This window comes from Melitaea cinxia, chromosome 8 (assembly GCF_905220565.1).
Source record: "Melitaea cinxia chromosome 8, ilMelCinx1.1, whole genome shotgun sequence".
NCBI lineage: Eukaryota > Metazoa > Arthropoda > Insecta > Lepidoptera > Nymphalidae > Melitaea > Melitaea cinxia.
The window spans coordinates 44,914-63,521 of NC_059401.1; the positions used below are offsets into that span (position 1 = coordinate 44,914).

Sequence of the window (18,608 nt, forward strand, 5' to 3'; positions counted from 1 at the left end):
GGGTATGAACAATTCTTTTGAGTATTTTTGCGAAAATACATAATTCGGAAATCGGTCTATAGTTTTTCACCTCGTTATATCCACTCTTGAAAATTATCGTTTCAAGGTCACGCGCCGACACCAATTGAGTGAGTAAATAAAGATCCGTATCCGTATCCGTGGATTATGAGACTAAATATCCGTATTCGGATCCGTATCCGCGGATATACATTTTGGACGATCCGGCCCATCACTACTTACGACTAAGCGTGTCGCGCACTTCGGCGCCGTCAGTCGCGGGCGTAGCGGGCGGGCGAGCTCCCGCGGGGGGCGAGGGGGGCGCTGGCGGCGGGCCTCGCTCCTCGCGGGAGCGTCGTTACAATACTTAGTTACAAATAGCACATATTCTACGAATCCTATACGAATAGGAACCTCAATAAAGGTCACTCGCGGCTAACTTAAAAAGCCGGACCTATCATAATCCTCCTGCGAGAATCGACCTCATCCCTCCGGCCCGGCTACGCCCGGCGAATCACGGCCGTCGGCCCGGCGCCCGGCGCCGCTGACGGCGAGCGCCGACGCCGCGCGACTCGCGATGAATTAACGATAAGATTGTATGTACACTGGGAGTCTGTACAACGCGACGGTATTTACAAGATATGTGTCGGTCAGTCGCGCGGCGGGCGCGCCAGCAGCGCCAGCGGCTGGAGCGCGGCCGCCTGCAGCGCGGCGTGCGCGTGCGCGTGCCCGTGCGCGTGCGCGTGCGGGTGCGCGTGCGCGTGCGCGGGCAGGGCGTGCGCGTGCGCGGGCAGCGCGTGCAGCGGGTGCGCCAGCGGGAGCAGCGCGCCGCCGCCCGGTGACGAGGCGCCGCCCGCCTCGCCCGCCGGCGGGTTGATGCGCTTCTCCTGCAAATTGAAACGTTCCACCGGTCATGATAAATGTCGTTTACAGATTTACACCAAGAGAATTAGTCAAAAGAAGAAACAGCGAAGCGTGTACGGGTTAACGCACATTGAGCAATATGATTGTCTTTCAAACTAATAATCTCCTTAATTTAGCTTATTTATTACGAAATTGTTGACTGATGCAGATTTCTAATGATATTGTTATTTTTTTGTTACGAATGACGTCTGTACTTCTGCCTATATAAACTCAAAATAATCTTAATAAACTTAGTGCTGGATCGACTTTCATTGGGTTTAGTTTCTCTCATAACCTTCCCTCACATGTCATCTCTCACTCAACCATAGACTGTACCATACAAAGCGGAAGGTACGTACCTTCTGTCTACGATTACAGAACCAAACGCGGACGACTTCCTTCTCCATGCAGAGCGTATCGGCGAGGGCGGCGATCTCCTCGCTGGTGGGCTTGGGGTTGTGGAGGAAGGCTTTCTCGAGTGCGACGCGCACGCCGGACTCGATGGAGGTCCTCTTCTTGCGGCGGCGGCCGACGGCCTCGGCGAGCCCCGCCCCCAGCGACGCGCCGCCCCCGCCGCCGGTCAGCGACGAATCTGCGTCCTCGAGCCACTTCTGCAGGAGTGGCTTCAGCTTGCACATATTTTTAAAACTCAGATTGAGAGCTTCGAAACGCGAGATAGTCGTCTGAGAGAAGTCGTTCCCGTACAGCTTGCCCATCGCGAGGCCCACGTCGCCCTGGGTGAAACCTGAAACGAATCGAGGGGTAAGACCGAATCGACACACACGATTGTACGACGTCTATAGGCTAGGGCGTGCGTTGTTGCTCAGCCGCTCACCGAGTTTGATCCTGCGCTGCTTGAACGTTTTGGCGAAGTGCTCGAGCTCCTCGAGGTCGGCGGTGTCGTCGGCGGGGTCGAGCGCGCGCGGCTTGTGCGCGTGCGCGTGCAGCGGCGAGTGGTGCGCGTGCAGCGCGTGCGGGGAGCGCGCGCGGCCCGGGCCCGGCGTGTGCGGCGTCAGGAACGCGGCGGCGCCGGGCGGCGAGCCGCGCGGCGACGGCGACCTCGTGTCTGCGGGACAGTGTTGCGATTGACATACTTTTCATTACTTATGTTTGTCAAAAAACTTTTTTCAGTTAAGAACATCTTCACTACAGCATGTTGACAATGGCAGCAGCGACTCACCGATAGTGGGCTGGCTGGCGTTGGCTCGCGCTTGGAGTTGTTGTAGCTGTTGCGCTGCAGCTTGCGCTACTGCTTGCTGGACCTGTTATAGTGAATAAATACATCTCTTGAAAGACGAAACGCCCCACGTGCCTCGACCGAGGTCGATAACAGAATGTTTTATGACTTTAATTATGATCCGGCATGTAAGCTGTATCTACCTATTATTTAATTACACGACAATTTATAATTTTTACTTCAAAGAGCGGAAAAAAACAAAAATTCTTTAAAATGTTTTTTTCTGCAGTAAGTTGATCAAATATAAACTGCTCGTAGCATTTGCATGACTTTAAAAATATATTAATATACATATATAGAGTTATATAGCTCTGCTGCGATTTTATGTTACGAATGTATATTAATTAATTTATTTTTTGATTAGGGGACATACTGTTTGAGGGTTGAACTTACTTGTGTGTGTAGCAGTAAAGAGTGTGCGCCGTGTTGTGTCAGCAACAAGTGCTGCAACTGGGCTAAAGCATTGCCAGCGCCCGCCGCACTCTGTAGCGAGAATACAGTAAACACCATATCATTACTATAATTAAATTGTAAGTAAAGCGAGCAGGAGACGTGTCTTATATGACGATGTAAGCAGGAAAGAACGCGCGAGAATTTATGAGAAATACAAGGAACTCTCGCTTTTTTTATACAACCAGGTCAGCAAACAAGCATACGGCTCACCAGATCGTAAGCTATTATAATATAGCCTCTAGACGCCTGTAACACTAGAAGCATCGCAAGCGCGTTGTCGATCCTACCACCAAAATCCTCTTCAGGAGCTCTGGTCACCTTACTCACTACAGGAACACAACATTGCTTGAGAGCAATATTATTTAGCTGTAACATTCTGTAATGTTGCGGCACTTCCCCAGTGGGGCTGCTCTGGATTTACAGCGGGATATTTCCTGCTGTGGTGTCTGTTAAAAATCTTTTTGAAAGTGTCTTTCAGGAAAAATGAATAGGACTAGAGAAGTAAGAAGAGGCAGTGTTGAATTTTAACATTAGATTAATATCGTAAGCAAAGCAAGAAGATGTTGGTTGCGTGAGGATAAAGATTGGTTTTTTCTAAAATGTCTTTCAGAAAAATTGATAAGGACGGGTAAAGTGAGCAGCACCAGCGAAGGTAACGGCGGCGTGTATGACGGTGTAAATCAGGAAAGATTGCACGAGAATGAGTGAGCAATGGAAGGTGCTGTCGTCTAAAGTGTCGTCATGTAAGTGCAGGCGGCCACTGACCAGCACGGCGGCGGTGGCGGCCGAGGCGGCGGACGCGGCGGCGTGCGGCGCGGGCGCGCGCAGCCTCGGCCCGCGCTCGTCGCCGCTCGTCTCGCCCTCGCCCTCGCCGCTCGCGGACCCGTCTGCAACACGCTCACCACTCCTCAATACACGGGCTTCCTTCGACTTGTTAGCAAAGCTGCTTTCATTCCAACTTTTTCTAGGTTTTCTAAGGAATTCTTATGCCTATAGCCTTCAATTTTACTAGCGTTCCGTATTTTATTTGTTTTTCTAACATTTTTAAAGAATAATCTCCATATAAGTGTATGTGTAAATAAAGGTTTCAAGATATGCCTAAAGAATATCTTTCATAAAACTATTAGCTTAAACTTTCGCTATGCCCGCGACTTAATAATAAATTTCGCATAAATAATAAATTTCTAAAATAAAAGTAGCCTAAGTTACTCCTTATTACAGCAGCTATCTGCCGATGAAAGTCCTATCGAAATCGGTCCAGCCGTTTCAGAGATTAGTCGGAACAAACAGACAGACAGATAGACAAAATTTGTAAAAAATGTTATTTTGGTGTATGTGCCGTGTCCGTCCATCCATATGCATTTACAAACAGACACTCCAGTTTATTTGTATTATTTACTACGGCTCATGTAACGGTTACAATTGCTCTTTTTGATGTCCAAAATAGTCGAGATCATGCATTTATTGTCAGTCAAAACTGTAAAAATTTAATTAAAGAAAATACATCGATATACAGAAGTGTCCTCGGCGTCACGCGTTGAATTGGTAAAAAACGAACTTGTTCAGTCGGTCGGCAGTCATTCATATCGCTTAAGTCTGGTAGCAAGAGGGATGGCAGCTCTAAAGGGAAATAGGATCTCTCCGGTTGTAAATCAGACGCGCGCTCGATTTATAGCTCGTAAGTTGGAGCTCCTCCGAGAGTTACAGACAGATGGCCTCCAGCCGAGCGCGGACGCCGCGGCACTAGTGCGTGTGACTGCGCTGAGCGGTGGGTACCCGCGGTGACGATTCCGTTCGAATTAATTTAACGAATATACAACACAAATTAAATAAAAATGCATCTACTATTGAAACTAAGTGATATATTAATCACCAAATAAATATTGTTGACAACTTTACCGTCAGAAAATCCTATACCTTCCTGCATATTATTTTCTTATCAAAAGTGTTTTATTTTAAATCATTGCAGTCGTAGCATGCTTTCCTTTTTAATGAAATTAAGGAAGTAATAATTTTAAAAAAATCAGCGTGAAAATAATATAAGAAATAGGAGTTTTACAGTCAGATGTCGACCGGTAAAAGGGAGGGATCTTAAAATTCCAATGATGGTCCAAATTCTATTGATTTTATACTGAGAAAATAGTGGAAGTAAACAAACAGACGGGGGCGCAAGTTCGGCCGGCCGCCGGATATTAAATGTAAATGCTGCCGTGCGCTCGAGTGCCGCCGGCCGACAACGTGAGCGATTAGGAGTACATCTCAAATATACGTGGTAACATGTCCGGCTTACTGTGGCAAGTCTCCTCTTTTATATAAATTGTGACTATGGATTTATTAATATTTATAATATTAACAATGAAATCTATTTTCAATTTGAATTTAGTACTTATCGAAATAATGCTGTGTGGTTACGGCAGTAAGAATATAGCCACCTTCTCTCTTCCCGTGGGTATTGTAAGAGGCGACTAAGGGATGCCACAGTTCCATTACCACCTTGGAACTTAAAAAGCCGACCGATGGCGGGATAACCATCCAACTGCTAACTTTGAAATACACAGACCGAAGACGGACAGCATAGTCACCAACCCGCCTGCCTAGCGTGGTGACTATGGACAAAACACAAGAGTTCACGTCATTTTTAGCGCGAACTTGTGGAGGCCTACGTCCAGCAGTGGACTGTATTAGGCCGATGATGATGATCGAAATATTATTTTACTTATAAACTAACTGTGCTCCGCGGTTTCACTCGCGTTAATTTGAGGAAAAAACGTTTTAAAACCATTACTATGCAGATCGGGCGACTTATATGTTTCGGGTGTCTTAGTTGTTTTGTTTGCTTTTATATTATCTCCTAAATTATGAGTCCAAATTAAATGCTACAAAAGACAAAGTTTATCTTCCTAAAATTTCCTTTTTGATGTAGTATTTTTTATTCGTAAAGATATACGAATCTTCCTACCTGGCTAATAATAATGCAATAGAATCACCTTTTCATTTTTTGTGAACATTATTTAATTCGTTGCAGATTTATTTTAAAACTATGACATCTTCTAATATATTAATTGAAATCAAATTATATCAAGGGCTATTTTGTTCAGAAATAAATACTTTTGATGGACTATACCGGAGTACTTATTAATTTTGATAAGGATTTTTCAATTCGAACCAGCAGTTCCTAGGATTAGCGTGTTTAAACACACAAACAAAGACAGAAACTCTTCAGATTTATAATATTAGTATAGATGATAGGAAAACAATAATTATATTAGCGTACAATTCGAAATAATTGTTTGTGTTTAGCAATAAACGTTAAGAATAGTTCTATAAAGTAAAACTAGATGGCGCTGCCCTGCGTTTGATAAATATAGTTACCAGTTATATTAATAATATTTGAAGTTAAAATATTTTGAATGTAGTGCTAGATAGTAGTTTCATTGCTACGGCTGTATTGACTGAGAAGCTATTATAAATAATTTTATCCCAGTATTTTCACCCAAATGTGTGGTCAAACAAGAATAACTTGGAGGTATGCTGACATCGTGAAGGGTTGAAGTTGACGTTTGAACAGAAGGTCATGACAGTCAGTGGCGATCGGTTTGATTAGTAAAATTTTAGTACTATTAGTATTTTAATTACTAATATAATTCTGTAACAGGTGTATCGGGGTTGTCAATATAAAAAAAAACGAATTCCAATTGGCATTTATAAACGAATCATATAAAGCAGGGAAGTTTGCGTTACGGAAATCCCATTCCGTGCACTAGCAATTTAATTTTATTTTTATTTAGCAATCTCTTCAGTCCACGCTGCGCAGGCCACGCGCGTGTGCGACGTCGCATTGATGACATCCCGAATTGTCAGTAGCTTGTAAGTTACTACATGAACGTTATAACAACCCGTCGAATTAAACTTACATCATCATCATCATTACAGCCTATACAGTCCACTGCTGGACATAGGCCTCCACAAGTTTACGCCAAAAATAACGTAAACTCATGTGTTTTGCCCATAGTCACCACGCTGGGCAGGCGGGTTGGTGACCGCAGCGCTGGCTTTATCGCACCGAAGACGCTGCTGCCCGTCTTCGGTCTGTGTATTTCAAAGCCAGCAGTTGGATGGTTATCCCACCACCGCTCGGCTTTTTAAGTTTCATGGTGGTAGCGGAATTGTGTTATCCCTTAGTTGCCTCTTACGACACCCACGGGGAGAAAGGGGGTGGCTATATTCTTTAGTACCGTAGCCACACAGTACTTACATACTTAAACTAAACTTATATACATTGTTAAACAAATGAAACAATTTTAACGAATAAAATTTTTTGAAACTGTCTGTTTAAAATATAAAAATGTGCTAATTTGTAGTTATTTTAACTTGAACTTAATTCAACTAGTGTTACAGTTAGAGTAAATTTTGAATATCTTCTGTCAATCTGCGAAATACGACAGGTAAATAACGTTTTTAATAATCGTGAGACGGCCGAACGGCTGAACCGATTTTTTTGAAATCTTGTGTGCATATCGGGTAGGTCTGAGAATTGGCCAACATCTTTTTTTCATACCCCTAAGTTATAGCGGGGGGAGGGAGATTAAGGGGGTTAATAACAAATGTGACAAAACAACGTTTGCGGGGTCAGCTAGTAATTACCTAAAAATCGAAGTAGCGTCTTAAAGTTTATGTGTGTGTAGCTTCAGTATGATAAAATAATGGACGTTTTTTTTAATATTTGAAATAATGTTTTACAGTATTTTCTGAACTGTTTTGTATCACGTTAATTGTTATTAAATGTAAGAGCACGTGTTCGAGACGCTCCTTCCCCCAAATGTTATCAAGACGTATCGCTTCCCGGCGGCGGTGGGTAAAGGGTGAAGGTGCGGTTTTTTGTCGCGGAGCGTGCGTCCTCGCGCGCGCCCCGGCTGATCTCGCGCGGTCCCGTGCCGATCCCGCGCCAATCCCGGGCTGGTCGCGTGCCGCGACAACCCGCTCACTTTCAACGAGACCTGACTCACGACCCTCGAGCGCACCTTACGTCTTATTATATTCTCGAAATCATTGTGCCGTTGTTAGAGACGAGAGATTAGGGCTCAGTCGCTACAACTCTTTCTGTATCCTTAAAAAACGATTAATGTTCGAAACTTAGCCTCGCTTCAATGATTTTATTATCAAGTAATGTTTTATTCATATTCGCTGCTAAATAAGCGACGAGTGGTATATTATTACATTGTAATTATTATTATTTTTTGCCGGCCGTGCGTGTCTCTGCCTCATTACTGTTCATTGAATATTACGAATATTTTGTGTGTTTACTTAATATGCTAACTTTTGAAATTAATATTTATTTAAACTTTAATTTATTACAACTTGTAAATTTATTTCACGAAACACATTATGATTCTACGTTTGTTAATAAAGTCACGTACGTTACGCAACTACAAGCTAGCACTTTTGTTGATTCCTTCACCTGTGTACAAGTTCCATCGGTAATTTATTACATTGTAGCGACTTCGTTTACATAGCAACGCCAACTCAGACTCCACCCCGCTCAAAGGTATTCTAATTATAATATGAGCTAAAGTAGATATAATTCATTTAAATAAATTTGCCTTAATCTCGGAAGTGATGCTCGAATATAGCTGTATTTATATAATTAATTGTGGCTCAGGCTGTGCGGTAACGGCAGCAAAGAATAACCTTGGAACTTAAACAGCCGACCGATGGCGGGATAACCATTCAACTGCTGGTTTTGAAATACACAGACAGAAGACGGGCAGCAGCGTCTTCGGTGCGACAAAGCCAGCCCTGCGGTCACCAACCCGCCTACCCAGCGTGGTGACTACGGGCAACACACATGAGTTCACGCCATTTTTGGCGCGAGCTTGTTCAGCAGTGGACTGCGATAGGCTAATGTGTATGTGTGTGTATGTGTATGTGTGTGTGTGTGTGTGTGTGTGTGTGTGTGTGTGTTTGTGTAATTCATTACGTTTTGTTTGTCTGTTGAAAGACTACAACTTTGTCATTATTGAACAATACATAGTAATACTAAGAATCTACTTTGGCGAAATCATCTGTGCTCATTTGGCATTATTGAAAGCCATTAACCCTGAAGAAGAAGATGAAGAAGAATCTACTTCTGGTTTACAAAGCAAACACTTTAAAAATAGGCTTAATATAAGAAAAAAAAAACTTTCTAAAATCAATTTAATAAGAAGATTTACAATTTAATTGTAATGTCCTAATTAATTTAAAGTAACACTATTATTTTTATATCGTAGAACTTAGAATTCCTCAAAAGGCAACGAATTTCTGGCTGAGGTTTACATATTTTTTTATTAAATGTCGTAATTAATTTGAATTCAAGCAACAATTGCCTTTTATATAATAAGTACCTGGGTGACCGAGCTCAGCTCGGTATTTCTAGTAAATCGTGTTTTTTGGAAATCATATTTAAATACGAATTACATATTTATAAAATATGAATAATATTTTTCGATTTTCCCGACATAATAATAAAAAATATAAACTGGTTATTTAAATAAAAACTCATGAGTGTAATTAGAAAAAAATAAGAAAAAAATAATCGATGTGGAAGACATGGGTATTTGAACCCTAGTCTTCTCGGTCGATCCCGACCGGCTAATTTCCCACCGAGCTGTTACAACTTTATTGATATTTGTGAAATTTACCTTTATATTCTAAAGATATTGTAGCCATTTTTTCATTGCCTAAAAACAGGGATAAAACGACATTTTCTAAAAATGAATCCTAGCTATATTGATTTATCGCCCGCAAAATCCCTTACATACTAAATTTCATGAAAATAAGTGAGTAAGAAACATACATAACGGAAGTGACGTAATATCAGTCACACGATTGTATAATATGTTTGCAAAACTAAAATACCTATTACTATTAAACTTTTTTTTTAATTTTTATCTAATTTTATACTGTCGACAAAAATAAATAAAGCCATATGTTTTTTATTTCACTTAATAGTTTGAATTATTATTATTATTATTATTTTGTTTGATTTATTTTATTTTACGGTATTAGTTATTTTCTAAAATACTAAATTTCCTAAATACTTTTATGTACTTAATTAAAAACCAATCAACAAAATTAAAAAAAAATCAAGAACTAGAAAATATATATGAAATTCAACATTTTTTTCAATTGTGTTGCTTCTATACTATCCGAAGGAACTTCGTTCCTACCTGCAGGCCTAGCATGCACGCCACGACAAAATTTTGTCTACCCCTTTTCTCGTATTATCTCTCTATGTCTACAGTAGCTAACATGCGTGCATGTGATACTCTTCTCGTTACGTCAATAGAAGAGATAATCATTAAATTTTAGTGATCTGTGATATTTATCTCTACGGAAGCTAACATGACATCGTAATTTTGTCGAATTTTGTCGTTTTAGGAAGAGAAACTTCTCGTCTTCAATATTATCGACGAGAAAGACGATAAATAGAAAATAAATAAAACCGGGTGCCTATTTTTTGTATACCATGGCGTTTCCCTATTATAATTATATAATTTCGGTAATTTCTTCTTATTCTAAATAATAATAATAATAATACTTTATTTCAGACCAAAGTATAAGTCCATATTGGGTTAGTACAACAAGACAAGACAACATTCAGAATAAAAAACAAAACAAAATTATATTAAAAAAATCAATAAGTAAAAATAAAATTAAATAGAATAAAAGTAAAATCAATAATCTAAAAAAAAAAAATTCAAAAATTCAAAAAATTTTAAAAATTAAAAAAAAAAAAAGAAGAATGCGTGATAGAATTACAATTATCTAATGTGCGACAAGATATAAAGCACAACACGAGCATATTGTTTTACATATATAATTAAATTCATTTACTTACGACGTTTTATTTTCCATATTAGATTTTTTAAATTAGATATACACTTTTTATCTTAGCCAAAAGGCCGAGAACATTGTTAAATAAAACATGTGTCACTCGTTTGAAATTATACAAACGTTGGCTCATCCCGGTTTGGCACGATTGGTCAATAACCTTGTAAATTCAACTTTACGACATAAGAAATAAGAATGATATTCAGTTGTGATTATGGTTGATAATGTTTCTCTACTCGACAAGGCGAAGTCTTCGGAAGAGAATTTTGTCTCTCGTAGTGCGCATGTTAGGGTAATCGAGAAAATACTCGATGTAGACATTATCTCTCTCTCTCGTCAAGAGATATCTCGTTGTATGCATGCTAGGCCGGCTGGTGTCTCATGACACCACATAATTTTTTCAAGAATTGCTCGTTTAATAGTATTAGATATTAAGCTTCAATGATCTGAATAATAATATTTTTATTTTTGTTCACTTCACTTCATTTAGCCTATTGCAGTCCACTGCTGGACGTAGGCCTCCACAAGTTCACGCCAGAAATGGCGTGAACTCATGTGTGTTGCCCATAGTCACCACGCTGGGCAGGCGGGTTGGTGACCGCAGGGCTGGCTTTGTCGCACCGAAGACGGTGCTGCCCGTCTCCGGCCTGTGTATTTCAAAAATCCAGCAGTTGAATAGTTATCCCACCATCGGTCGGCTTTACAAGTTCCAAGGTGGTAGTGGAACTGTGTTATCCCTTAGTCGCTTCTTATGACACCCACGGAAAGAGAGTGAGTGGCTATATTATTTAATGCCGTAGCCACAGAGCTTATTTTTTTGGCAACGTGTAATAAATTAATACAATTCTTTTATTTCTATTCCGTACGAATTACGGAACAAAGATCCTATATTTACTATTTAAAAATAAATAGAGACGTGAGTTAACACGGAGAGCAATACCTATAAAATATATTCAGTGAATATCATAATTATATAGTGTACGCTGGGTCGCTGGCCCGTACATAACAATACTTATATAGAAATGAAAAATATAAATAACACAAAAGGCAAGTGTACCCACCATGGCTGGGCGGCGGCGAAGGCGACTTGATGAGATCACCCGACTCTTCTGTAACAAACAAGGGTACGCTTTAGTAACGCGCTGCTTGCAGTATTAATTGTAAGCAGGTTTTGCACGACATACATTTAAAACAATGAATGCGATAAAAGAATACGAACGAGAAATGAAATACTGAAAGTCTAAACAAGAATAAGAAGTAGGTGTGAAATTTGAGCCCGTTAGAGCTATATTAACTGGTTAACAAAAAATGGAGCAGCTCGACTGGGGTAGTGCCTCGTAGTAGCTAAATAATACTGTTGTCAAGCAGTGTTGCGTCCCTGTTGGTGGGTAAGGTGACCAGAGCTCCTGGGAGGATTGGGGGTAGGGTCAACAACGCACTTACAATGCTTCTGGTGTTGCAGACGTCTATAAGCTACAGTAATCGCTTACCATCAGGTGAGCCGTACGCTTGTTTGCTGACTTAGTTATTCAGTTATATATAAATAATAAATAAAAAATATATATTGGGGATAGTGTCTAAAAACCAGTAAAACTAAATTTTCATAAAATTGATTCCTCTATTAATTTGTACTTCGATTTAAAATTTCCAATAATTATTTATTTTTGTACATTTAATTACAATAATATAAGTCTCAAATTTCACGTTTATCTGCATTAGAGGAGACTCGGCGACGACGACTTACAGCTGTGAATAATAGGTATAACTCTTATGTATAAGAAAACAGTTTTTTAAATTTATTAAAAAAAAATCTTTCTATCAAATAACTAAATACGAGAGTAGTCAAGAGTGTATTCACCCTTAGAGTGTAAATACAAACTTCACTACGGTCCTTCAGTGTATCAACCACAGAAAAGATGACGTCAATGACTTTAAGGAGATAGTATTCAATAAATATAAATGTCAAAAAAAATAGGAATAACAATTAAATTTAAAAATAAGATTACTATTTAAAATAAAAAAATCAGAATTTTAGTGTAATATATTCATGCACTCGTAAATACTTTTATTGATGTCGACTCTATAATACCCCTGAGTAAAAAAAGTTCGTTGTGTGAAATAATTCAGTTTTAAAGGTAATCCGGATCTCTGATCTATCTACCTATATTTTTGAGTCAATTGTCGTATGATGAAAAAACTTTTTCGGATTTTATCTCAGCTTATTAAGTTTTTTAGAGGACCGACGTTTCGGATACTTGACAGCAACCATATTTACGGAGATTTTTTTTATTTTTTGAAATTCGCGTAAACATTAGGAAATCGATTGTCTTTATTAGTAAGTATTTGAAAATTTCTACGAGTATAATTGGAGACATTTCTCATTATTTTGACGGTTTTGTGGCGGGATACTCACTATACACAACACGTACCAAATCTATACAAATAAATAAAATAAGAGTGTCTTTTGTAATATTAAAATAACCAGTTTTTAACTAAACGCATATGGACACGGTACATATATACCAAAATAATATTTTTAACAATTTTTTCCTGTCTGCCTGTTTGTTCCGGCTAATCTCTGTAACGGCTGGGCTGTTTTTGACGGGACTTTCACTGGCAGATAGCTGATGTAATAAGAAGTAACTTAGGCTACTTTTATTTCAAAAATTTATTTATTTTATAGCTTGCTTTTATAACTAGCTTGCTTAAAGTGGGTATTGTAATAGGCACTGATTTTACCGACATCTAATTGATTACACCGACAATGCACTGACTTGCTTAAAATTTCAAACTTTGAGTTTTATTCTTTTGATATAGTACATCTTATTCGATAACTAAACAGAAATAGGCAAGACTTTATAATGACAACACGTGGCCGGAAAACTTCATCTTCTAACAAAAATAAAAAGAGGTAATAATGAAAATGATCTAATTTAATTAATCTTCCATCGATATTATTGTTGGGTAAGGCGATCGAGATTTATATTTCACGCTTCAGTTCGACGCGGTTTGAGATAAAAAAATACAAATTGGTCTTAGATTACGACTCAATTATTGCAATACATAACACCTTGTTTTGTCATCACACTCGTGCTGCGTCACTGCTAGCAAGTACAATGATGTAGAACATTAAAACACGAAGGTACATGTGTCAAAAAAACAGATGTTTTAAAAGTTATAAATGTCAGCAATCTAGACGAAAGTGTAGCGCTTAGTAGAATGAAGGAAATAGAACATATTACACGATTTGAGTTTCATTATAATTAACGTTTCAAAAGTGAAATAAAGGAATAGGCGCAGTCAGCTTTCTCTTGTAAACCTTTGTTTTGCACCCCAGTCACCTCTCGAGGTGGAAGTCTTTTTGAATTACTTCTATCAGATTAGAATGAGCTTTCTATGCAAGTTCATTATCATCATGTATTAAAATAAAAGTGACGATTACGTCCTTACTTCACAACTGATACATTTCCGTCCAAGTAATGAGGAGGCCGCCTCGTCCAGTAAGCTCTGCGCGAGGCGAGCAGCCTCGTAATCCGTCGGCCACGTCTCCTACCGTCTTGTAATCGCTGGATTATGTCTGTCGATGCCCCTTATAATTCACTATATCAGCTCGATTAAACAAAATACATAATCGACCTATTTATTTTAAATTCATTTTCTTACTCTACGTGTGTTATGATTCGGGAACGATCGGGGGCAACGAGGTCACTCTAATAGATTTAGTGGTCAGACTTTGGGCAACTTGTAACAGTATATCAGTCGCTAGCGGCGCTGTCGCGCTCCTGCAACGCGCTGAGTCGGCGCGTGTCGCGCGTCACTGTCAGCGGCTAAGGAGATTAGCTAATTAAGCTAATTAATCGGATAACCGGTGGAAGCAGTACGGGCCGCTCACCGCGCGCGAGGATAATCTCGAGGCCGTTCGACTCGGAACGTATTGGATATCCTACGCTGCACCTACCTGCCACGAACCTAGCCGCCGCTCTCCTACGTTCTATTTCTGTATCATTGCATAATGAAAGTAGAAATTACATTTGCAATTATGTTATATCGTTGTATCTAAAAATCAAACAAAATCGTTAGATCAAGTTTCTTACATAATCAAAACTACGAACACGATAGTAATGCTTTACAGTTCACAGTCTCTCGCTTACATTTGTAGCACTAGTTCAGAAAAAAGTTTTAAACCACGTATTTTATGAAATCTAGTCATTATTATTGGCGAGAACATTTTGATATTTGAACGGACAAAGTTTTACACAGGTAGCGAATGAAATTAAATACGGCTTAGTATAGACATATTTAAATGTTTGACTTACATTGTTATACACATATTGCACTATTGTTTCATTAAATAAAATAAATAAATAAAGCTGGCCATAATATGTGGTGTCCCAACTTTCGATTAGAATAGATTTAAAAGTGATTTAGATATTAGTAGAGCGGCTAGTCTCAAGACATTGCTCTACAGCGGGTCTATTATGTACCTACAGAAACAGTACATGCACAACTGACGCGTCCTTTACACATGTTTGCGTATCTTATTGTTGAAAGAATGCGTACAATGGTGACGTTGACGTGCATGTGCAGGCAGAGTGCAGGCGAGCAGGTCGTGGGAGCGGTACCTGCGGATAATCCCGCGCGCTACAGTCGCGGCTAGAAAGGATTTGCGTCGGCGCTCGTCGCGGATCTCATTCAAATATCCGCGAGTCCGGGAGACGAGGGATCGACGTAAAAAATCACCGATCAGCGACTAAAAAACGTTAAAAAGGCCCAGTATTGTACCGGTCTCTTATTGAAACGTCATCGCGTTTTTTTTTCCGAAGGGCACAGTCACAGAAATTGCGGGGGTGTATCGAAAGGGAATATATTTTTTAATCGGCAAAAAAAACTTGCAGTTGTCTGTTTTTTTCACGATGACGGATTGAGAAATCCTTTTCCATTCTATAATCTTCTAAAATTACGTTTAGACAAAAAACGAAGTTTTTATATTTTGCAGCGGGAAGAGAGGAACCAGCCGATGTTTGAGCGTTTTAAATATTCGTCAATTACTAAAATTGTTCTCTCATCGCTACAGACTGCGAACTTGTACACCGGCTTAAGTATGATCACGGCCTTTCGATTGGGAAAAAGATGATATTGCGGTTAAGACTAAACCTTATTTAATTTGTTTAGATTATTAAAAAAAGATTAATAAAGAAATTGACACTGTGAATAATAAATAAACGTTAAATGTCGTTTCTTTGTTTACAGAGCAACACATCGTTTTATTTATTGTCAATAAGATCCGTACATTATATGTTACTTGAGTTTCTGTTTTTAATTCGATTAGTCATTACGCACAATACAGGGGAGTAAAGATGATTCGCGTATGAAAATTTATGTTTGGAAGTTTTAAATTTTGTGTTTTAAGAATATTATTATTAGTTATTTGATTATAATATTAATATTATATTATTGAACATTATTATTATATTATTTTTAACTAAATTCTTAATTAATAGTTCTTCTTTAAAAAGATCTACGTTTTAATTTTAACAAATCGTTGTTTTACTGTTGAAAACACGTAAACACACTAATAAAGACTTTACATAAAATAAAGTAACATATCTTATACATCATAAATACGTGTAGCGGAAATAAAGTAAGTGTCCTCGGGAAAACAGGAACATCACAGAACACGTATTGCGAAAATCATTGTAGTGAACACAAATACCACAGTATTTTATAGATTATAGTCAAGTCTCAAATAAATAAAAGAGAGGCGTAATTTGAACGTATTCGGCAGTTTTTCGTGACAGGAAAAACAGCATACCTCTTTTGTTTTATAGCCTTATAATTTATTAAAAAATCTATTGAAGTGATAAGTGATGTCAGTAATACACAGCACCCGCTCTATTCACTGGGATATGGCTACAATATTTGTTACAATTTTAAATAGAAAAATTATTACACTAGAAGACATCAAACAAACAAAACTCTATTTCATCTGATGTATAGGAAAGCAAAAACGTCACGAATTAAACCCGGATACATTGTTAGTATAAAAAAGTTTTTCTTGTAAGATATAACATACAAACGTTTGCGTGCGACACGTTCCTTCCTAGTGTTAAAGTTTTTAAATAAATATATTTTTAGATAATTATGAAAATAATCTTTGTAGTTTTCGTTAAAATAAATACAAAAACAGTAAATATATTAATTTAAAAAAAAAAAAAAACTAAGTAAAACCCGATTTTATAAAATAAAACTTACAAAAACTGAAATTAAAACTGAAAAACTTTAGATTTTTCTTATTATAGTTATTATACACCATTTAAAAATCATCATGATGAGATCTTTCATATGATTCCAATATTGTAGTATCAAAAAAATTAAGTTTAAACTACTGCATCCCAGAGTGGTCATGTTGGTTTTTAATTAATGTCACCTATCTAAGAACACGCGGGTTACTAAGACGAATCTAACGATATCTTTATTACTTACATAAATCTATTCAGCGAGCGGTTTGGAAGATAGGACGTAATAAGGAACATTACATACACGGCACCCGGGTAAAAATATTAATATTCAAAGAAAGGTATACAAAGATATTTTGTGCTTATGTTTCTGTATCGAAACAAAGTTAAAAAAGATTAAGTACTGTTCGAAATAAACAATCAACGTAAATGTAAACATGTACGTCCGCTGCGCGCGGTACTCACGGTAGGAAGAGCAGTAGGTCCGCGCGGAGGCGCGCACGCAAGCCTGCAGCACCATGCCGACTGTGCTCGCTGGCGGTTCGGCGCGGTGTGCAGCTGTGCACTGAGGGACGGCCGCTCGGAGCGCGGCCTGCGATAGACTGCGGCGGCGCCGCGAGCCCCCTCCCTCCGCGACCCGTCGAATTAAAATTTTTAACTTTTTTGTACGAATCCGTTTCTTTTTCCGCCCTTAGTGAATTTTTTTCGCGCGCCTCGCCATTATTTCGATTACCTGAGATGATTTTTTTACGTACGTGATGCGAGTTTAAAAGCTGTTTAATTTTTTTTTAGGAAAGGGGAGCGAAAGGTTCGGCTAACCGATGCGCGAATTCCGACATCGGGTTCGATTGAAAAAAGCTCGTTGGAATCGGTTGAGCCGCGTGCGATGAACGGCCTCTATAGGCACAAATTGCCGTAGACAAAAAATGCAAACATCGTCAACGTATTGCGCGAGCTATTGTCGCCGCTCGTTTCAGAAGTCGCTGCCTTTTACAGAGTACTAATGACAACTGCAGCAAGACGCCGCCGGACGCCGGGCGGGCCTCGTGCCCAGTAGACGGCGAGAGACTACCTGGAGATACTATTTTATCATTTTTTTCTTAGACCCGTATAATTTTATACATAATTTGAAAAAACAATTAGTTTTATTAATTCACAACACACATCTGGAAATAAGTTGTTAAATAACGAGCAATGTAAGTCATTATGCCTATTTGAAATCCCATATTCAATTTTAATGGTACAAAGAATTAGAAAAATAAAACTAACGACGATATTTAGCATATAACTTCTTTCTCTGGGACACGGAAAGCGTTAAGATGTTGATTTGAGGGTCAGGGCTCGTTTGAACACGTCCAGAAAGTAGCTAATAACTCTTTGAGGGCATCTTTGTGATGCTAATGTGTGTAAACATGTTCGCGCTCAAACGCTCGAGTGCTGCTTCTCAGTCGTCTTCCCTCCCTGTCCCTCCCCCTCGCCATCCACCCCTCGCCACCGTCACTCGGACTCTTTGAAGCACTTCCCGCTCATGCATCGCTATCAGAATGCATTTACGTAATGTGGCCGCTGTTTGTTTAGGCGCCGACGTATTGCTACTTTGAATAAGAGAATCGACCTTTGTAGAGCTCAATAACGGTTCCTTTAAAAGCTGAACAAACTATGTTTACGTAAACGCTTGCGAATACAATGAATATTATTTCGCCGCCCGAGTCTCGAGGAGGGTCCCTTCTGGGTCCTTAAGAGATGTAAATTTTATACGTTTGACCGACCCTAGATATGGGTCAGTGAAACGTAATAAAGATATTCCACCGCGCGGAACATGTGGAACGACAAAACTGAGGTGATTGCGCACAGGTGGTCATCGCGCGGCGCGCTACAGAGTGCTACGCGCGTAGAGTGGCGCTACGCGA

At 39.2% G+C, this 18,608-nt stretch overlaps 1 protein-coding gene across 1 annotated transcript; it reads right to left on the reverse strand.

Annotated features, from left to right (window-relative positions):
* Positions 1–647: 647 nt before the first annotated feature.
* Positions 648–17,218, reverse strand: LOC123655951 (protein nubbin-like). Its single transcript, XM_045591688.1, has 8 exons — positions 17,164–17,218; positions 11,524–11,571; positions 3,287–3,477; positions 2,531–2,620; positions 2,081–2,162; positions 1,736–1,966; positions 1,260–1,645; positions 648–884 (listed from the first exon to the last, which is right to left on the reverse strand). Exons 1-8 carry the CDS (start codon positions 17,216–17,218, stop codon positions 648–650), a joined length of 1,320 nt encoding a protein of 439 aa, XP_045447644.1.
* Positions 17,219–18,608: the final 1,390 nt, after the last annotated feature.

Excerpts from the sequence above, each read along its gene's own strand:
- LOC123655951 (XM_045591688.1), bottom strand. The coding sequence starts at position 17,218 with ATGGTGCTGCAGGCTTGCGTGCGCGCCTCCGCGCGGACCTACTGCTCT. Across the intron at positions 2,621-3,286 it reads TCCATTGCTCACTCATTCTC|AGTGCGGCGGGCGCTGGCAA; the intron begins GTGCAATCTTTC and ends TTCTCGCTACAG. Across the intron at positions 2,163-2,530 it reads CTTTACTGCTACACACACAA|GTCCAGCAAGCAGTAGCGCA; the intron begins GTAAGTTCAACC and ends TCACTATAACAG.